The sequence below is a fragment of the Delphinapterus leucas genome, chromosome 16, assembly GCF_059928025.1.
Source record: "Delphinapterus leucas isolate spDelLeu-1000000601 "Yukka" chromosome 16, BTC_Dleu_Yukka2, whole genome shotgun sequence".
NCBI lineage: Eukaryota > Metazoa > Chordata > Mammalia > Artiodactyla > Monodontidae > Delphinapterus > Delphinapterus leucas.
In genome coordinates this window covers 58,452,978-58,474,335 of record NC_143144.1, presented here as the reverse complement: position 1 = coordinate 58,474,335, position 21,358 = coordinate 58,452,978, and the positions used below count along the sequence as shown (strand labels likewise).

The 21,358-nt window shown below is 44.3% G+C and overlaps 1 protein-coding gene across 1 annotated transcript in view; it reads right to left on the bottom strand.

Moving 5' to 3' along the window:
- Window positions 1-19,241, bottom strand: part of CNNM1 (cyclin and CBS domain divalent metal cation transport mediator 1) — a 48,034-nt gene extending 28,793 nt beyond the window's left edge. Inside the window, exons 1-2 of the mRNA XM_022569095.3 lie at window positions 17,642-19,241; window positions 1,084-1,227 (exon numbers count right to left, since the gene is read on the bottom strand). Coding sequence (XP_022424803.1) covers window positions 1,084-1,227; window positions 17,642-19,205 — 1,708 coding nt within the window. The 5' untranslated portion in view covers window positions 19,206-19,241. The remainder of the gene's footprint in view (window positions 1-1,083; window positions 1,228-17,641) is intronic.
- Window positions 19,242-21,358: the final 2,117 nt, after the last annotated feature.

Below are 21,358 nucleotides of genomic sequence, written 5' to 3'. Positions count from 1 at the left end.
GAATGGGGGAGGGAGAAATTAACCCCTAACTCAAGAAGATGAGCCCCCCCAGGGCTCCACAGCAATAGCAGACACTGGGACACTCCTGCTATGTTTCGTTAAGGCCTGACCCACCTTTTAGGTCTCACCCCAAAGTGAAGCACTCTCTCTGTACCACTCACTGCCTTAGAGTCTCAAAACCTTTTCTACAGGGAGCTAGTCTCTGAACAGCTGCCTCTAGCAAACTAAGGATAGGGGTCCGGAATGGGTTATCTGAGGGGAGGAAAAGGGACTGCTGTCCCAGGTGATGAAATTCATTCGGGAGGAGGAAACACTTCCTGGCCTAGGGACTCCCATGGATTTAGATAACACTCCCATCCCTGAGGAAAGCAGGCCTTTGTAATGTTTGCAAGCAAAGCTGTGATAAGGCTCAGTAACCGAAAGCAGTCACTACCTGCAAGAAGGAGTCCGTGTTGTTCCTGAGGGGGAGTGGGGAGGGGGGCGAGGAGGCCAGAAAGGAGGGAGCAGGGACCAGAGCCAGGGGTGGGACGGGGGGAGAGGGAGAAACCAGGCGGCAGGGCTGAAAACGCACAAGGGACAAGAGCGACTAAAAGGGCGACTTCAGGTTTAGCTTAGGTTGTGGTGGGCAGTCTCGTGAGCCTCTACGGCTCACAGATGTTTTGAATGAGCGGATCCTGAGTGGAACCCCAGGGGGTGCTGGGGTCTGTGTCTAGGTGGACGAAGAGACAAACCAGGAACAGCACAGGGGACAGAAACAAGGGCAGAGGGGTCATCCGAGGTGCACTTTATTTCCTTTGGTTCCTTTTCCATCCAAAGGCCAGGAGGTCTCCTTTTCATAGTCTTGGCTGTGTTCCTGAAGGTTCCCTCTGGATAAACATTTAGCTAGCACACTCTCAGTGACTCAGGGATGGTTCAAGTCAGGGCATCTTGCCGTGCCGGCTCCTGGCAGGAGGGGGCTGACACACAGCAATGCCTGGGGCTTGTCCTGACCCCGTTTTACACTGTTCACCAAACTAAGCCAGCTCTGAGAATCTCAGAGAAAAATATGATGGCCTTGGACAAGAGCCAAGGCTGTGCACTTACTGTAGAGGTCAGTTTCATCCAGGATCTCCGACTTGATGATCTCCTCTATGATGTCCTCCAGTGTGACAATGCCCATCACCTCATAGAAGGGGTCCCCTTCTCCCTCATTATTCACCCGCTGGACAATGGCCAGGTGAGACTTTCCTAGAGACGAAGGAAGTCACAGTTAAGCATCTGGAACATTTTCAGAGAACTTTCCTTGTGAGAAAATTATACTAAGTTTACCTCTGACCAGTCTTGGGACTCAACCCATCCCAGGACCTCTTTAAAATATGAAGTTTGTGTACAAGTTCTTATAAATGCAAACTTTATACTTTTACATCACCGTCTATTCTTAAGAAAGTTACCTAATATACACAATGTATTTTAAATGTTTTTTTCTGTAACTTTCCTATGTTAGCAAGTATATCTAAGCTGAAGGACAATGAATAATCTAATTGAGAGAACAAGAATTTGGCGTCAGAAGAATTAGGTTAGAAGCCTTTTTCCTCCAGCAAACTTCCCTGCCCCCACCCCCTACTATCCCAGTGACTATCTGTGCAACTGATCCTGGATAAATCATTAAACCTGTACTGAGCCTCAATCTTCTCATCTAGAATTAGGGGATAATACCAGTATGGTGATTTTCAAACACGGCCCCCAAATTCTTTGATATGCCTTCTACTGAGAGGTGTGGTCTAATCCCTTCCCTTGAGTCTGGGCAGGCTTGTGACTGCTTCAACCAATAGAGAACAGGGAAGTGTCGGCTATGAGGCTTCTGAGGCTGCGTCATAAAAGGCATGTATCTTCTGCTGTAGAAACACTCTAAGAAGTCCGACAACTATCGTGAGGCCACCATGGTGCAGAGGTCACATGCAGGTGCTAAGGTGACAGTCCCAGCTGAGCCTGGCCTTTCCGCCATCCCACCAAAGCGCCAGACAGGTTAGAGAAGAAGCCATCTTGGCAGTGGATCCAGCCCCACTGCTGGTGTCCTCCCCAGCCATCCAAGATGTCTCCAGCTGGGGGCACAGTCACAGAGAAGCAGAGATAAGCAACTCCCACTGTACCTTGTCTGAATTCCTGACTCAGGAATCTGTGAGCATAATAAAATGATTGTTGTTTTATGCTTCCAAGTTTTGGGGTGGCTTGTTAGCAGCAGTGGTAACTAGGACAACCAATATCCATAAGGTAATTGTGGAGCTCAAATGACTTGGTGGATGTGTGAAAACGCTGTGTAAACTATGATGTGTCATAGGCAGTTAGTTAACTGACTGCCCAACCACTGAATAATAGTTAACATTTATTGAGCTCTAACTACGAGCCAGGTACTATTCGGAGCACTTTACATGTATTAGTTCATTTAATCCTCTTAACAACCCCTGAGACAAGTACCATTATTATCCCTATTTTACAAGTGAAAGAACTGAGGCACAGATTGGTTAAGTACTAAGCCTAAAGTTACACAGCCTGTAAGTGGCAGAGCTGGATTGTGAACCCAGGTAACAGGGTTCGGTCCTAACCGAACGACTGAGTCTTACCTAACAGTCCTGCTTCACCTTGATTTGTTTTCATTTGCTGATAGATGCATTTCCTGGATCTGTTTCTAAAATGTCAATCTGGGTGGTTCTTTTCCTTGGCTAAGAGAACATCTCTTTAAATTAGGAGAATATCTAGGGTACTGACTCAGATGTTATTCTTGCCAGAAAAAAAAAAAAAAAGGAAGTTCATGCCTTATCATTACTACCCTTTATAAACTTTTGCTTGGCCATTGCTAAAAATATCAGATAAGAGGAGTAGTCAGTTTGCCAGAGGCATAATTAACCATTAACATTTAAACAAATGAATTTCTGTATCAAATACCTCAAATCACAAGATAGCTACTTAGTGGGATTTTTAATAATGGGAAAGATGGTATCCATATCACTCAAGAATGGTCTCTAATTTCCTCTCTACCTTCAACCCATCTCTCAACTTACTCCCAAACTGATCTGATCAGGCCACTGCCCTGCTCAAACACCCGCCAAGGCTCCCTAGTGTGCACAAAATCAAATCTAGGCTCCTTAGTTCGCTATTATCAAGACTGTAAAATGTAGCTCTTCCCCATCTTTCTGACTGTGTGCCTGCTGCATCCTCTAATCATTCTGGACTCCAGGTGCACCAGGTTACCTGCAGCTCCTCAACTTCCTCCACGTCCACTCTCCAAGTCCTCACTCACACTGCTTCCTTCTCCTACTCTGTCTCCACTGACCCTTTGAGTTCCAGCTCAGGTGCCAGCTCCTCAAGAAAGCTCTCCCAGATTTGCCCCATTTTGTATCTGAATCAACCTCTCCTTGCCTGTGTTTCTAAGCCCTTGATAACTCCATTAGAGCATTGATCACAATTTGCCACTTCTCGTATCTTGCAATGTGTGTGTCCTCTACTGGACCACGTTTCCTCCTCAGATCATAAGCTTCTTCAGGACAAAGGCTCATACACTGAGACAGGGTTCTCTCCATATAACAGGCAGCCAATAAGTGCCTGAGGAACTGAAGTAAGACTGAATAAAAATCCATAGTTGATGTAATAGATGGTATTAAACTCAGACACTAAAACCTTTTTAAAAAATAAACTACAGGGGCTTCCCTGGTGGCGCAGTGGTCGAGAGTCCGTCTGCCGATGCAGGAGACACGGGTTCGTGCCCCGGTCCGGGAAGATCCCACATGCCGCGGAGCAGCTGGGCCCGTGAGCCATGGCCGCTGAGCCTGCGCGTCCGGAGCCTGTGCTCCGCAGTGGGAGAGGCCACAATGGTGAGAGGCCCACGTACCGCGAAAAAAAAAAAAAACAACCAATGTGTTTAAATTAACATTTAAAATGCATCAGTGGTTCTAAAATTATCCTTTGAAACAACTACATCCTGCCCAATTGGACTGAAGTGTTTTGTAGCTTAAATAAGATTATGTTAACTGTTAGTATGTGCTCAATTTAAAGTTGTTTTTTTAACACCTGTTCTTAAACTTCTGGCACCTGTTCTCACTTTTCTGCTAACATGTGCTAGCAGATGACAAAACAAATGACTACCATAACGGAAAAAACTGGAAAAGTGATTTCTTTTTTTTTTTTTTGAGGTATGCGGGCCTCTCACTGTTGTGGCCTCTCCCGTTGCGGAGCACAGGCTCTGGACGCGCAGGCTCAGCAGCCATGGCTCACGGGCCCAGCCGCTCCACGGCATGTGGGATCCTCCCGGACCGGGGCATGAACCCGCGTCCCCTGCATCGGCAGGCAGACTCTCAACCACTGCGCCACCAGGGAAGCCCTGGAAAAGTGATTTCTTAAAATTATTTTCTTTTTCTTTTAATTGGGGTAGCATTGTTTTACAGTGTTGTGTTAGTTTCTACTGTACAGCAAAGTGGAGTTCCCTGTGCTGTACAGCAGGTTCTCATTAGTTATCTATTTTATACATATTAGTGTATATATGTCAATCCCAATCTCCCAATTCATTCAAAATTATTTTCTATAATTGGATAATTTTTGTTACGTGGAGCCCAGAACATATATAATATAGCCATACTTCCTGCCACTAAGAGATTAGTTCATATAATGGGATTAAATAAATTAACATCTTATGTTGTTTCACAAAGAGTGCCATAACTTCCATGTGAAAATCCACCATTTGTGTACACCTTATAAGGTCAATTTGAGGACAAGCTATGTGATCACCAGGCAGTAGAGATTTTAAGTCCTAATTGTAATATTCAAGACAATGTACTTATGTAACCTATTTAGAAACATTTTAAATTCACAATCAGCCTTTATGATTCCCTCAAATGCCTGCAGGGATCTACAAACAAATGAAGGAAGTCATTGTTTCTTGGGGACAGACTGGAACAGGAATCAGCAATCACATAACCCTGTTCTGAGCTGACACCGGGACAAGAAAACCAGCTGTTCCCATGACACACATACCCGAGGTCCTTCCCTCAAAAAGGCTGGCCTTTAAGAGACTACCTCCTGGTACTCCTTCTCTTCCTGGGCCCCAGAAGTGTTGGGGAGCTGTGGGCCTGAGGCATAATAGGTTCACAGCTTTATCAAAGATCTTATCAACCCTGAGGGATGACTCACAAGTATTTAAAACTGGGGCAGCGGGGGCTCAAATTTCCCAAGTGTTTTCACCTTTTTCTGGGCAAAAGCTGGTTTCCAATATGCATTATTTCTCCTCCCACGGATGAGTGTTGTGTTTACTTCCTAATGGCATACTTGAGGGAGTGGCTTAAATCTTGGCTAATCCCCTCTTCTGCCCTTCTATGAGGTTCTGTGAATGGGAACTGTGGCCTTTTCTGCTGAGCTGTCCCTCTACAGACCAGCAGAATTTTTCAAGTTCCTTCTCACGACTACTAGTCTATTGATTTCAGTTTCCTTCCAACTTACTAGAAAAGCGGGATGTCTGTGAAATAATTTAGGCTGACAATGATGATCATTAACATTTATATAGAACTTAACAATTTGTTGAGAGGTTCCACACAGGGTACAGGAGAGTCATGGAGATTGTGAGCAGATGTTCCTGAGAATTGTGAGAAGCCCTCATTTTGTGAATTAGAAATGTTTGGCCAGGTCCCCAGCTTTCTCCAGAATCTATTGAAAGACAATAAGAACTGATGTCTTATGCATGTTTCTTGGGTAGGTCCTGTTCCAAGTGCTGATGATATATCAGTGAGTATGACGTAGGAGGAACAGTAAAGGAGACTGAGAAGGAGTTCCAGAAGGTAATGAAGTCTCATATTTCCCTCCTTCCAATTTTGGGTGTATAGTTCTTAATTTCCATGCCCTCATTGTATCCTGGATGACTGTACTAATATCCTAACCAGTCCTCCTTTTGTTTTTTTTTTCTGTTCTAAGGCGTACTATCCACTAAAACCAGATTGACTGCTCCCAAACACTGCACTTATGAAGTTATTCCCCATCTCAATAACATGGACCAATAACCACGGAGGGTCATTTCTGAGCTCTTTTTCCTGTCATTAGAGGCCTCCATGGTTTAGGGTATATACCTTGCCTTCTTTCCCACTACTCTATCAAAATATAGAGTATTCTGAATGCTTTTGAAAATATTTCTGAATGCTTTTTCCCCATTCAGAAAATAACTGATCTAAGGATACTCAGCCAATAAATGGTGGAGTCAAAATGTGAACTCAGGGAACTGAAGAGGACCTACCCAGCTAGGATTTGTGGAAATCTCTGAGGCGAACTAAACAAGACTGGATATTTTAACCTCAGGCCTTTTAGGCACAGAACTGGCCTAGGAGGCTGCCCATGGGGTCGATTTGACTCTCTCCAGGTTCAGGCTAAACATAACCAGGATCCTCTGCTTAACAATCACCACTGGCTAAGCTTTGGCAGATGGTATCATTCTCAGGCCACAGAGCAATCTCAGATATGAGGAGGATACACGGAAGGGCCTTTGTTGTCCAGCAGATCTATTAGTTCTGAGCCAGCCCAGGGGCTATGGCCAAACTTGGCTAGTCTCTGGGAAAAGAGAGAGATGTGGCTCTGGGGGCCCTATCTGAAGGAAGCCAGACGCCTGAGGTGGCCTGAAAACCCGCTATTCTGAAGGTGCTCATTCCAGGTGAAGACCGCCTACAGCTACTCCGACGTTCTCCAGACTGTTTCTGATCTAAACCAAGCTGACTCCTGAGAGCACAGGTCAACATCCACTCGATTTTCCAGTTTTTGCCATGGTGGTGATTACCACACCTACTGTAAACTGGGGTCATATGTCACCTCTGGTCTTCACCATCTCTTTGCAAAATGGGGATTGTTATTACTAATATGAAGATGAGGAAAATGACACTCAGAAAAATAAGTGACTCACTCAAGGCCGAGAATTGGTACGCCATAAAGCCAGGAAACAACTCAGGTCCGTCTGCCTCCATAGCCTGTGCTTCTCCCAGTACACCTTGCTGACTCCACATTTCAGGCCAGATCTCTGGTTTCCTGTCCCAGATGTGTTAAGAGAAATGGGAACTTATTTTGTAAATGGCTGAAAGTACGCAGAACTAATGCCCAGCACCTCACAAAGGCAGAGGAGGGCTTTAGACTGTGAAGGGGAAAGGAGGAGTCACTGTCCCCCCACTCCTCGGCACAATACGTCTGCCTTCCGGCTCAACCCTTCCCACGTCCAGCCTGATATTTCATTTTGTGGACTGCTTGCAGCTTTAAGGGGTTTCATTGATCCGGCTGTGATATTTGTTTGTAGGTTAGTTTTTTTTTTTTATTTGCCTGGGATGTCTGAGGAAGGGCAGAGTGATACAGGAGGAAACTGAACTGATGACAGGATAAAAGAAATATAAGGAAATTTCCACAATCAATTTTGCTCTCCTGGGCCCTATCCAAAGTAAACAGCTCTCACTTTTATTTTCTTATTATATACAATGACTTCTACATGGGCTGAATCAGAGAAAGCACTTGTTATACAAAACAACTAACTAGACAGAATTCATTTAACTAGATCAGTGAGGAGAGAGGCAAATGGTGGAATGTCTTAAATGCTGTACAAGCATTATCTTTAGCCTTTGCGTTAAGCTTACAACGTAGGATCAATATTGCCATTTTAAGAAGAAGGAAGGTAAGCCTCATTCAGAGTGGTAGAGTGACCTGCCCCAGTCACACAGCTAGTAAACAGATGAACTGGGCCCGGACTATCTCTGTCTGTGGCTCCACAGTCTGAGACAGCAAGTCACAGATGTGGCTTCCTGTTCTGCCTCAGTCACTAACACTGAGCAGGACACTTGTGTCTCCAGATTCCATGTGCCTTGTACAAAATGGGGATAAATTCTACTGACTTCACATGCATGGTGAGCACAAAATGAGTTACTGTTTGGAAAGATCTTTGCAGAGGTAAATGCTTTGCAACTATAAGGGATTATCATTGCTATTTTATAATTTGTCTTTTCTGGGCCTCAGTTTTCTCCGCCTTAAAATTAAAGGATGGGATCAGGTGATCTCCAGCGTGCTTTTTTCTGGCTCTAAAATTCTATGCTTTTATAAGGCTAAACAGTCCTGGGCTACAAAAACAGTTTGGCTTAACAGAACGTTTCTTTGTGATGATGTATGACATACCAGAATTTTAACAGTGCCAATAGTTACAGCCTCTTGAGTTTACAAAGGAGCTTGAACTCCTAGTGTTTGTATTTTAATTTTAAGAATAAAATGAGAAAAATTACCTTGACACATGCTAGACTTTAAAAAAAATTTATACAATCAAATCAAATCACTTTCTATGAAATCAGGAAGAGAAACACAAAAAACGTTATCCTACCAGTCCTGCAGCAATCACCTAAATTTAGAAAAACAAAACAGTCCCTTTCTCTAGCTTAAAAAAAAGGCTGTACTTTGTAGTAATCCTGCTCTACTTCACCAGAAATAGAGTAATCAATGCATTTATCACCAAAAATTTCTCGAGCCACTAGAAGGCAATTATAAAAAAAGCCAGGCATGTCACCCAGAACACCATGGTAACCAACATCACCAGGGCATGAAAAAATAGTTGTTAGTCACTAGACTCTAAGCTGGTTGGCAGTTTGGCTTGCTAAGCAACACTGCAAAAATAGCAGAGTAACGACCCATTATCTGGAGGTCTGACTTTGCATGGTCTTGAATCTGGCCCCAGAAGGAACTATCCCAGGTCTATATATCAACCCCATACCTGAGGCTCCCAGTCAAAGCCTAATTAATAATTTATTCAACAAATATTTATTGAAGCCTATCGTACACCAGGCACACAATTCTCAACATATGTATTTACTTGGTTTCTCAGTTAAATAGAATTGACACAGAGTGGTTTTGTGATGAGTGAGGTGAGGGTAGGGATTTGCTTGAGGCCGACTCAAAGAGAACTAGAAGCTGACAGCCAGAGGACAGAGAAAAATGTAAAAGTAGACGGAGAACTGCTTTATAATACAGCATAAAATAACTACACTCTCATGACCATGATCATGTGTCATCAAGAAAAGATTGTTATATTTAGGATCCTTTGTTAAGGAAGGCAGGAATGGGTATAAAACATTTTAGAAACATCATCACCAAAAATAGTTAAAATATACAGTTTCGGCACTTGGAGGGAATGTAAATTATGTTTGACAAATGCCTCAATCTGCCTAGCTCCCCATTTAGCTGGAAGAAAAGCAACATTATAATCACGGTTTTACCAGCTTTTGAACGTTGTCTCGGTTCCCTGTCTGCCTTTATTTTTCTAGCTCAAGCTCCCGCCTCAGCTAAAATGCCCTTTCCCTTCCTAACTGCTTATCAGAGTCCCTCTTCAGTTACTTCCTCAGAGAAGTTTTCCCAGGTCCTTCCAGGGAATTATTTCTCCCTTGCCCCCTCACCCATAGATGTTGTCTGGATGCCCTTCCCTGTACCCCAGGTTGCTTTGTATCATTTTCATCCCTCTTTTCAGCTCCTGGATATTTATATCCATGTCCATCTCCCAGAGCCCTGGTAGCCCAGCACTCAGATAATGTTGGCAGAGGGAATGTTGGTGGCAGAGGTGGCGCTTTCCCTAATGGGTGTTAAATGGCCTAGGAACCCTGCCTGGCATGCACACAGCCCTCTTTCCTCAGAGCCTTTGGATGTCTGTTCCCTTCTCCCGGAAAGCTCTGGCGAACTCCTTTCCACACTTTAGGATTCAGCACAAATATCTCTGAGGGGAGAGGGGGGAGTTTATCCTAACCTATAATACCAGGTCAGGCCCCCCTATTATAAGCTCTCATAGTTCCCTATACTTTTTATTCAAATCACCTGTCTTCACTTGTAACTGTTTATTGATTCGTGTATATCTCTCTATTTGACTGTAAGCACCAGGAGGGCTGGAGGCCTCACACAAGATAACGTCACATGGAAGGAAGGAAAGGAGGGAGGGAAGGAGGGAAGGAGGAATTGAGAAGAATCTCAGTTTGGAAAGGAATAGACAACAGAAAATAGAGGATTGAGAGTTGTTATTGAAGGTCCAGGGGTGGCTAAACGTGGGCCTAGAGGTAAACCAATTGAAGAGAGTACTAGGAAAATCCACAGGCCCCCTGCCCTGAGACACCAAATGCTTTAAGGGAGCCAGAAACACAACCAAATGTATTTGGTTGTTAAAAAATGGAATTGAGGTGAGCTACTATATTCTCCAAATAAAAGAGGACTCACAAAGCATGATAAAAAGAGGAAATGGAATTTGACTGCAGCCTGTGGGATTTAGATTAGATAAAAAGAGAGTCTGATAATAAAGGCTGTTATGTCCTGGAAAGGATAACTAAATGTAAAAAAAAAAAAAAAAAAAGTGTGAATTAGATTCTCTCTCAGGTTTCTCAGTGCCCCTTCCAGCTCAGATTCTCTTGTTACCTGGTATTTCTATTGCCAGGCTAAGAAAAAACCAAATATTGCATAACAATATTACAACAATCATAATGAAAAATTGTAAAGAAAGAAATATAAACCAGCAATGTTAGAACCTTGTATAATTTATTGTTTTTCACTTTTCCTTGTTTCCTTTTGTTCTTCCTCCCTGTAGGGGAGCATGATGGACTGTGCTTTGCTTACTGTCTATTCTAATTATTGTTTAGAAGGTAAACATCTCATTCTAAATTTTACTAATTATTATTTAGCAATGTTTAACACATTTTAAAGCATATTACATCTAATTATACCAGTGAAATGTAACTTTGAGTGAAATAACTTTTTATTTTCTTTTGTAGAAGACAAAGAATGGAGCACTAATGTTTTGGCAGCTTTTTATAGAATTAAGCAGTGGGATGACTTTCTGCTAAAATAGCTCACACTGGAATTTGGAGTGATAAAGCAACACACTGACTGAAAAAGTGGTCCACATCAAAAACATCTTTAAAAAAAAAAATCCCTCTGAGGATTAGAATGGGATATTTGATCTGTGCAAGAAGGCAAGACCATAGGGTTTTTCTTTTTTTTTTTTCTGTTTAAGAATTTGATTAAGGTTGTTATTGCATGCAATATATTTTTAACATGACAGAGTATTAAAAGTCATTATTTCAGGACAGTGGGATGATTATCTTCAGGTGATTTTCATACTTTGTTCTATATTTTTCAATTTTCTATAATGAATAAATATAGAAATTTATAAACTTTAGTATAAATTTTATAAAAGCAAAATAACCCTATCATAATTTCTCTCTTCTCCATGTTCTCATTGCATGTTAGTATTTCTATTATTGCATGTTTGCTTTAATGATTTAGGTACCAGTCTGTCTTATCCACATTCTTATATGCTGAGCTATGACTTGCGAAATGTAACATTGTTGGAAGTTGGGGGGAAAGGTGAGTCCAGCCTGCCTTCTAGCTTTATAAAGGGGAAAGCTATTCTCCCATTAGGCTGAAGGCTCTTTGGGAGCAGGGACTGTATCTCGTACACCCAACTCTTAGCACAGTGCTTTGAAAAGGGCTAAATAATTGTTTCCTAAAGAAGTAAAGAAAGATAATACATAACACTTTTCTTCTAACATTTAAAATTTGACTTTGGCCTTCTGCATGGTCCAAAATGATTGGGCTGGAGATAATGAATGACTCATTTACTAGAGCTCTGCAGATCCCTTCCATTATATTAAAGTTTAACCCCTTCCAGTCATTCATTCAGTCATTCAATAAAGATTTATTGAAAACTTACTGTGTTATATCCATCGTTACGGGCTACAGCTACAAAGGTAGATAAGACAGTCTCTGTCCTCCAGGTGCTCATTATATGGATGGGCAGCACTTTCCATCACATACTAATAATACAGCCTGTTAGTTCAATAATATAGAGATATTGAACAATTAAGTTGGCCAAACTGGGGTTTATAGGAGAAGTTTCGCAGAGGAGGTGGCCCCTGTGCTGATGTTAAAGGAGGGGCTAGACTAGGGATTAGTCGGGTAATGTATATTCCTGACAAAGAGGACAGCATGAGTAAAGGGACAAAGCCAAGAAATAACACAGTGTGGCTACGGAGTTCGGCGTTGCTGGAGCGTAAAGCTGTGGTAGTGATGAGTGATGAATCTGCAGGGGAGGGCGGGGAGCAGGTCATGACCGCACAGTTTAGACTTTATCCTGCAGGCAGAAGTGTTTGAAGCAGGGGATGATGACACCAGGGATTACTTATTGGCACTGGAGGGGATGGATTTGAGGGTGAAAATAACTGGAGGAAGTAGAACTTCTCAGGAGGCATTTGCACAAATGAGTATGTAACAGATTTGTGTTTATATTTAAAAATGAAAGCTAACATTTATTTAGCATTTATTATGTGACAGTTACTAAATAAGCAGTATTATGTAATATTGTCTTAATATTTCAAACAACCCTATGAGTAAATACTATTATTACCCTTATTTTACAGCTAATGAAGCAAAGAGTTAAATAACTTGCCCAAGGCCAGGATGCAACCAGAGCAGTCTGGTACCAAAGCTTATGCTCTTAATTTCTATCTCATTTGTTTAATTTCTGTCTCCTGTATTAGAATGAAAGCTCCATTCAGACAGGGGCCCTATTGGTGGTGTTCTCCACTGTGCCTACACAATAGGTGTATAGTAACGATTTGCTGAATAAAATTAATGAATAACCTAAGTGGAAGAAATAGCAGCCTAAGTTATGTAACGGTACAAGAAATATGCAGTATTGGCATATTTTTTGCAGACTTTGTTCCAAATATTTGGCTGACTTTGGAGATTATTATGGACTGAAAATTTGTGTCCCTTCCCCTCTCCAAATTGATATGTTGAAGCCCTAATCCCCAGTGGCCCTCTAAGATTAAATGAGATAACAAGGGTGGGGCCATAATCCAAAAGGATTGGTAGTTTTATAAGAAGAGAGACTGGAGCTGTTTCTCTCTCTCTCTGTGCTTGTGCACTAAGGAAAGGCCACGTGAGGACACAGTGAGAAGGTAGCTAGCTGTCTGCAAGCCAGTAAGAGAGGTCTCATCAGAAACCAAATCAGCTGGAATCTTGATCTTGGACTTCTAGCCTCCAGAACAGTGAGAAAATAAATTTCTGTTGTTTAAGCCATTCAGTCTGATATTTTGTTGTGGCAGCCGGAAAAGACTAAGACAGTGAGTAGTAGGATGAGGGTGGGGAGTGAAGGAGAGGTTTCTCCCTTGGTAGACTGGGGGCACAGGTGTGCCACTAATTGGGGTAGATAAACTGGGAAGAGGAAGATTGATTATGGTCAATGGAACAACACTAATTATCCTGTACTTAAGGTTCACCTCACTCAAACATAGAAATACAACTGAAATTAGCTATTTAAGATCACTTGTTCAATAAATATTTATTCATCTTCTAGCCACCAAGGTCACTGTGTTTGTCCTGAGTATACAAAGTAAGTAAGATTCATTCTCTGCCTCAAGGAACTCACAGTCAGCTGGGGAGAAATATTGTTCCTTTTTGTAAAGCTAGCATGCTTGCTTTCCTTTTCCCTTACTTCTAAAGACCTGGAGCTCATAAGAAATATATATGTATAAAATCCCATATGGATAAGAGCTTTGGAATCACAAGACCGGGACTTGAATCTGGGCCTTGGAATAGACCAGGTGAGTGATGATCTTAGGCAGTACAAGTAACGCTTCTTATGTTCTTATGGTCCTCACCTATACCTGCAGAGTTGTTTTAAGAATAAGAGAGGTAGGTAGAACTGTTTTGTAAAATGCAATATGCATGTTAGCAATTATTGTAATTATAAAAAGCTACATTCCCAACCTGCAGAAACTCAAGGGTAGCAAGTCATAGGCAGCAAGTCAGAGGTGAAAGGACAGCTTTGAACCGTTTGGGTGGCAGGAGTTTTGGGATGGGAGATGGAATAAGAACAGGCTTTGGGGTCCTGTGATCTGGTTCAAATCACAGTTCAGTCAGTTATTGGCTGTGGAAAGTTGAGCAAGTCATGTAATCAATCTGAGCGTTAGTTTCTTCATCTGTAAAATGGAGGTAATAATACCTCCCCAGGTGGGTTGTTCTGAGTATGTCAAGGGCTTGGCATTGGGCCTGGCAGGGCTGTTGCTCAATTAATGGTAACCGTTGTTCCTATTAAAATTACTATTTTCCTCTCCTACTTCCTAAGGGGTTTGTTTAGGTGGTTAAGTTACTTGAAGTGCAAGGAAGTGAGGGAAATGGAAGGGCTATTACGACTTGTTTAAAACGTTATTTTTAAAGGTAAAGAAAAGTAATTCAACTCAGCTTTCCTCTCCTAACCTATGATGCAAACGTAACTCTTATAGAAAATGACCACCGTATTATATGGCTTGGAGCCAGAGAACACCTACCTTGATAATTATACCTTGTATTTATTCTATTCTAAGTTAATCTACGAATCATTGTTAATAAGGTTCTCTGAAGACAATGCTTCTGAAAATTTAATGTACACATGAGTCACTTGAGGGCTTGCTAAAATGCAGAATTTTATTCAGTGGATTTAGAGTGAGGCATGAAAATATGCATTTCTAAAAAGGTCCCAAGTGAGGCCCATGCTGCTGGCTCGTGGACCACACTCTGAGGAAAGAGCAAGGCTCTACAGGGGCATGGAAATCTCTTGGGGTGGTGTAATGGCCTGCTTCTCTTTAGGGATCTACCTAATTGCAAACTAACCACTTACTGACAGAACATTACCGTTCCTTTTTTTTTTTTCTTTTTTTTTTGCGGTACGCGGGCCTCTCACTGTTGTGGCCTCTCCCATTGCGGAGCACAGGCTCCGGACGCGCAGGCCCAGCGGCCATGGCTCATGGGCCCAGCCGCTCCGCGGCATGTGGGATCTTCCCAGACCGGGGCACGAACCCGTGTCCCCTGCATCGGCAGGCGGACTCTCAACCACTGCGCCACCAGGGAAGCCCTACTGTGCCTTTTTTTAGACCAGATTTAGAAATTCTGCAACAGGACTCATTTCTGATCAATAGTGACTTTTTCCAGCAGCCTACTACATGGGAGGCACAGTGCAAGATGCTGGAGATACAGAGGTTAGTAAGACACAATTTCTGCTTCAGAAGACTGCCTTTATTCTAACACTGTCCACCCTTGTAGACTGTTAATTTTCTCAGGGCAGTCTTATTGTTTCCCCTGTTGCTTAGCACTATATAGATGCCTGTAAGTACTAAATGAATGAGTTCCCAGGAATTTCATTAAAAATGTTGTCTGGCAGAGAAAAACAAATGCTGTATATCACTTATATGTGGAATCTAAAAAATAAAACAAACTAGTGAATATAACAAAAAGAAACAGACTCACAGATATGGAGAACAAACTGGTGGTTACCAGTGGGGAGAGGGAAGGGGGAGGGGGCCCAATAGGGGTAGGGGACTAAGAGGTACAAACTACTATGTATAAAATAAGCTACAAGGATATATAGTACAACACAAGAAATATAGCCAATATTTTACAATAACTATAAATGGAACATAACCCTTAAAAACTGTGAATCACTAGGTTGTACACCTAAAACTTATATAATATTGTACATCAACTATACCTCAATAAAAAAAAATCTTGTCTGGCAGCACGTGACAGTGAACTCTATCTTAGCTATCACGCGTAAGAGGTGGTTAAATTAAAAAGGGGCTGATAGGGTGAGCCTTAATCCAATCTGACTGGTGTCCTTATAAGAAGAGATTCAAATACAGAGAGACTCCAGGGCTGAGCACACACACACTGAGGGGCAACCATGTAAGGACACAGCAAGAAGGCAGAGCCATCTGCAAGCCAAGGAGAGTGGTTTCAGAAGAAACCAAACCGGCCAACACCTTGGTCTTGGACTTTCAGCCTCCAGAACTGTGAGAAAAGAAATTTCTGTTGTTTAAGCCACTCAGTCTATGGTATTTTGTTATGGCAACTCTAGCAAACTAATATAGATTTTCATAGCTTTTATGCCCAGAACCAAGACTCCCTTCTGTAGGGTACACAAAATGTTAAGAAAAATGCTAAAAGTATATGGATGAACCTCTGAATGCAATGGGAATGAGTCATGGAAGGACTGGGGGGAGACAGACAGAAGAGGGTGAGACAGTAGCCAGACTGGGCTAAAACAGCTGCAGTATATATACATTTCCTTCCCCTTCTCATGATATCAGTACAAAGCATAGGGCTGTTCTCTCTCCAAATCTGAGAGACTGAAAGTAGCTTTTTGACTTTTTCCCCTTTCTCAGGTTACTTTTTGATATTTAACACAATTTCACTTGTCTTAAAATATTGTGGCAGGAGGAAGACCCCAGATTTCTCTCTGTATGCAAAGTCTTTATATACAAAGAGTACCTGTGCTGATAATGAAATGAGATTGAATTTTTGACAAACAAAGAAATGTATCAAAAACACATAGTCAAATGAGAGTCCTGCTAGCCACAGGGAAGAAGCTACATTTGAAACCTGATTCTAAAGTCAGGGGATTAATTATTTGCTTTGTTTTGCTTTCAATAAACATGCCAACTCATAAGTACAGATGAATGCCTCTTTCAAAATAGTTATTCTGGGAGGTTCTACACTTATTCTAACCATGTCACTGTTCTCAAATCATTTCTGGAATTGCTTTCAGGGTCTGTGAGATAGTTTTCTGAACGCTCTCAACTGTGACTCTGGAAGGTAGATTTGATTTTCAAAAACAACCAAGGGTCGGTCCTTCTGGGTCAACTCTGGTTACTAGGGGGACCAGTCAAACTGTGTAATGTCAAGAGGATCAACCCTAAAGTATTCAGGCTGATTTTTCTGGAGTGAATTGTTCTCAACCTCAGAAGACAGTTTCCAAAGGCAAACCCCAGAAATGGAGTAAACATGTTATAGGCATGACGTCAAGGGCAGAGGATGTGACCGCTCTGAAGGAAGCCCCTTCATTTGGATATGCAGGTTTTTTAGTGATTCCCTTTACCAGAATATTTCCTCAGGTCTAGATCTACCTTACTTCATGGGACCAGAGTTCCCAGAAGTACAAGGACCTCGCTGCCTTAGTCAATTTTTAATCTCCAACCTGGGTACTTGATGTGTGTCCAAGGCATAGTTGATGGAAAGATGAATATGGGGGAAGAATGGCTAAGGTGTCTGGGGCTTACTCTATGTGATTCAAAGGGCAGAACTAGGGCCCACAGAGAAGCTCTGGAGACATAAATTTCTGCTCCTTGTAGGAAATACATTTTCAGCAGCTGGAGCTGTCCAGCAATGGAGTTTGCCCTGGTATTGGAAATGGTGAGCTTCCCACCCAGAGAGGAAGCAAAGACTGCTTGTTATGGGAACCCTTAGAGGTACCTCCTGCAATGGGGAGCTACGCAGTGCCCTCCAAGGGCTATCTCCTGAGTCCTATCCGCACAATACCCGGCAACTGGTAGGCCCTGAAAAAATACTGGAATGCAATGAATGAGGAATGCAGTGCATCCTGTGAGCCAAGTAAACGGGAAGAGGCAGGGACTCAATCAGCCTCCAGGAAGGTAGGGAGAAGTGAAATGAAAGACCCAGGGAGCCATGAGGTAGGGCCTTCCTTGAGTTTTTGGTACCATAGGAGAGAAGCTGCTTTGGGTACCTGAAGCCTCACGTGTTTATGAGAGGGTAATACTTTTTAAGGGGGTAGGAGTTGAGGGAGGAGATTAGACCACATGCTCACCCTTCTTAAACTCCTCCAGCACCGTGTCCAGCCGGGTATCATTGAAGACGCAGTGCAGGGGCCGGTTGTAGAAGCGGGTGACCGTGAGAAGCGGCGTGCAGTCGTCGGGGTCCACGAAGGCCAAGTCCTTGACAAACAGAATGTCCACAATGTTGTGCCGCTGGTCGCCCTCGTACACGGGGATGCGAGTGTAGCCGCTGCGCAGGATCTCGGAGACAGTGGCGAAATCCAGCACAGCGTCGGAGCGCAGCATGAAGCAGTCCCCAAGAGGGGTCAGCACCTCTTCCACCACCTTGGTGCGCAGCTCCAGGGCGCCCTGGATAATGTTGAGCTCCTCTTTCACCAGGTCGCTGTAAGGATCCGCGGCCCGCAGCGTCTCCAGCAGCTTCTCCCGCGTGTAGAAGGTGCTGATCTCCTGGCGCAGCGCCCAGTCCAGCAGGCGGCTCAGCGGGTAGCACACGGGGAAAGCGGCCGCCATCAGGAGCCGGGTCAGGCACACGCTGTGGGAGGCGATGGCCAGCCCGTGCCGCGAACACACCGAGTAGGGGCAGATCTCTGCGCCCAGGAACACGGCGCCGGTGCACACGAGCGCCGGCAGCCAGGGGAAGTGAGTCCCCGCGTCGCCGTAGTCTTCCCCGGTGTCCCCGACTCCCGGCGGCAGCGAGGCGCACAGCCAGCCTGCCAGGGCCGCGTTGGCTCCGGCTTGGCCCAGGAGCAGGGTGCAGAGCAGATGGGTGCCCCTGCCGCGCACGGCCTGCACTCGGCGCGCCTGCTCCTGCTCGGCGGCCGAGCCGCTGTTCCGCAGCACCCGTAACTCCACCGGGTCCAGCGAGAGCAGGCTCAGGCGCAGGCCGCTAAACAGGGCAGACAGGGCGAGCAGCAGGAACGCTCCGAGCGCCCTCAGCCACGCGGGGGGCAGCAGGTCCCCGCCCGGGCCATAGAGCCGCGGGCGTACGCGCAGCAGGAAGCCGCCGGCGGCGCCGTGGTGGTGCCAGGCGCGCCCGTCCCAGGCGCACAGAGAGAAGAGCTTCCCGCCACCGCTCGTGCCGCCTCGCTCTGCCTCGCCCTTACGCAGTTCCCGCACCCGCACCTGGACTAGAGCTGAGCCCGCCACGCCTCCGGGGCGCAGGGGCCCCAGGACCTCCACGTCCGATGCCCAGTCGCTCTGCTCGCGGCAGCGCTGCGACCCCGGGGGGCGCGTGGGAACAGCGCTGGGTGCCGCGCCGCTCCCGCCCGGAGGCTCCTCGATAAACACGAGCCGTGGAGCCCAGTCGCCGGTGCTATTCTCCCCTGGGGAAAGGGTGGGTGTGGGCACCGGCTCCACGGGCGCCGCGGGCCCGGGCTGGAAATAGACGCGCAGAAGGAAGCTGGTGCCTTCGGCGGCGCGCAGGGTGCCCCCCTCCAGAGACACGCGGCCTCCAGCGGTGTCCTCGGGCCGCAGGCCCAGCAGCCAGGCGGCGGCGGTCGGGGGCCGAGGGGACAGGGAAAAGAAGAGCAGGAGCACAGCGCCCCTGCTGCAGCAGTCTCGGAGCCTGACACCCACCGCTGCTGCCGCAGCCGCCATCCTGCACCCGGCGCGGCTGCACGTGATACTGCAGAAAGCCTAACGTGAGCTGGAGGGAGGAGGAGCCGGAGCCGGGAACCCGGCCCCAGGCAGGTCACCACGTGTACGCACCCCTGCGCGCGTGAGCTGGAGGCGGTGGGGGTTCAGACCCTGCCCGGGCAGTGGGTCCCGGCGGGAGGCTGGAGATGGTCACGCATCACTGCACGGTGCGTGACCCCGACACACTTGGGTACGGCAGAGTTGCAGCCTCAGGAAGGCTTGTCTTGAAGCACGGCCTCCTATTCCAGCAGTAGGGCGCCCCTCAGCGAACTCCTACCGGGCAGAATTTCCCATCTGGTCCTGCCACTTCACCATTGGCCAGGGAAATTTCCCAGCATTTCGCCTCTCCTCCTGCCTCTTGCATTCCCCCTTCTGGTCAAAAGATATTCTGGAGACGAGTCCTGAATCTGTGTTTGGTCTCAACTCCAGCTGACCTTCCATGTTTTAAAAATTTACAAATTCTTAGGTTAAATTCCTTGTTAAGATCCAAATATCCATTAATAAGAAACTGTTGAATTAAGTTATTATACCACTGTGCGATCGAATACTATGCAGCAGAAAAAAATAATGATGTGGATCCATGTGTTTGTGATATGGAAATATCTCCAAAGTAATAGCTGCAAAATATCAAGGTGCAGAACAGTGTGTAAAATATGCTACTGTTTGTATTAAAAGTATGTAAGTATAAATGTATATGTACATATATACATATATAAAATATTAGATTTAATATGCAGAGGATACACAAGAAATTTGTAATAGTGTTCACCTCTGGGGAGCAGGCCTATATTGTACAATGCCAAAAGCAGGGAATTGGCACTGGTATAATGTGTGTGTATAGTTTTGTCTCATTTTACTACATGTATAGATTTATATAATCATTGCTGAAATCAAAATGCAGAACTATTCTATCACCATAAAGAGCTAGGAGGGAGACATTTTACTGAATTCCTTGTATTGTTTGAACTTACCATGGGCCTGTTACTTTACTTTTATGCATTTATTTAAGAAAGTTATATAGTAAAATTCACTTCCTGGCGTACTGTTCTATGAGTTTTGGCAAATATTCATGGAACGATCACAATCCAAAATAGTGCCATCATTCTCCAATATTCCCTCTTTCCGTCTCTTTGTGGCCACAGCTCTCCCCCCATTTCATCCTCTGGCAGCTATTGATTTGTTCTCTCCTACAGTTTTCCTTTTCCAGAATGTCGTATTAATGGAATAATACAATACGCAACCTTTTGTCTCTAGCTTCCCTTACTTAAGTTAGCAATATGCATTTGACAGTCATCCATGCTGTGTTTATCAATAGTTCATTCCTTTTTATGGCTGGGTAGTATTCTACTACATGGATATATCACAGTTTATCCATTTACCAGTTAAAGAATTTTTGAGTTATTTCCAGTTTTGGGCAATTATGAATAAAGCTGCTATAAATGTTTGTGTGCAGGTTTTTGTGTGAACATATATTTTCATTTCTCTTGGGTAAATTTACCACAGGTCTGTATTACTTTTTAAAATAATTTTATTTTATTTATTTATTTATTTATATTTTTTGGCCGCATCGCATGTGGGATGTGGCACGTGGGATCTTAGTTCCCCGACCAGGGACGGAACCTGCGCCGCCTGCCTTGGAAGTGCAGAGTCTTAACCACTGGACCGCCAGCGAAGTCCCTGTATTACTTTTTAAAATATAAAAATAACAATAATTAGGCATACTACCTTTGACATCTCTAATTAAAAAAAATCATATGTGAAATCTTATTTTTCATAGGACTCCAAAGATATTGACTGAGAAAGACTTGCAAAGGATAAAGCTCAATACAAATGGTCCCAGCTAAAAGTTACCTTCTTTTCATAACAAACTCTTATCATCCAGAGTGGAAATAGCCCCTTCCTAGTTTGAGACTAAACAGGCCTTAGTGGGTTGCTGCTCACATAGGCTGCCTTTCACACTTTCTGACAGGAGTGTGAAACAAACCTGCCACTGCCTTAAAATACACCAGATCTTGTGCACTACAAGTTGCCTCTTGCATGGGCTGCTTAAGAGACGGAAGGAAGGTTTAATCTAGAGAGAGAACATTGAGGCATTTATTGGAAATGTAGGGGAA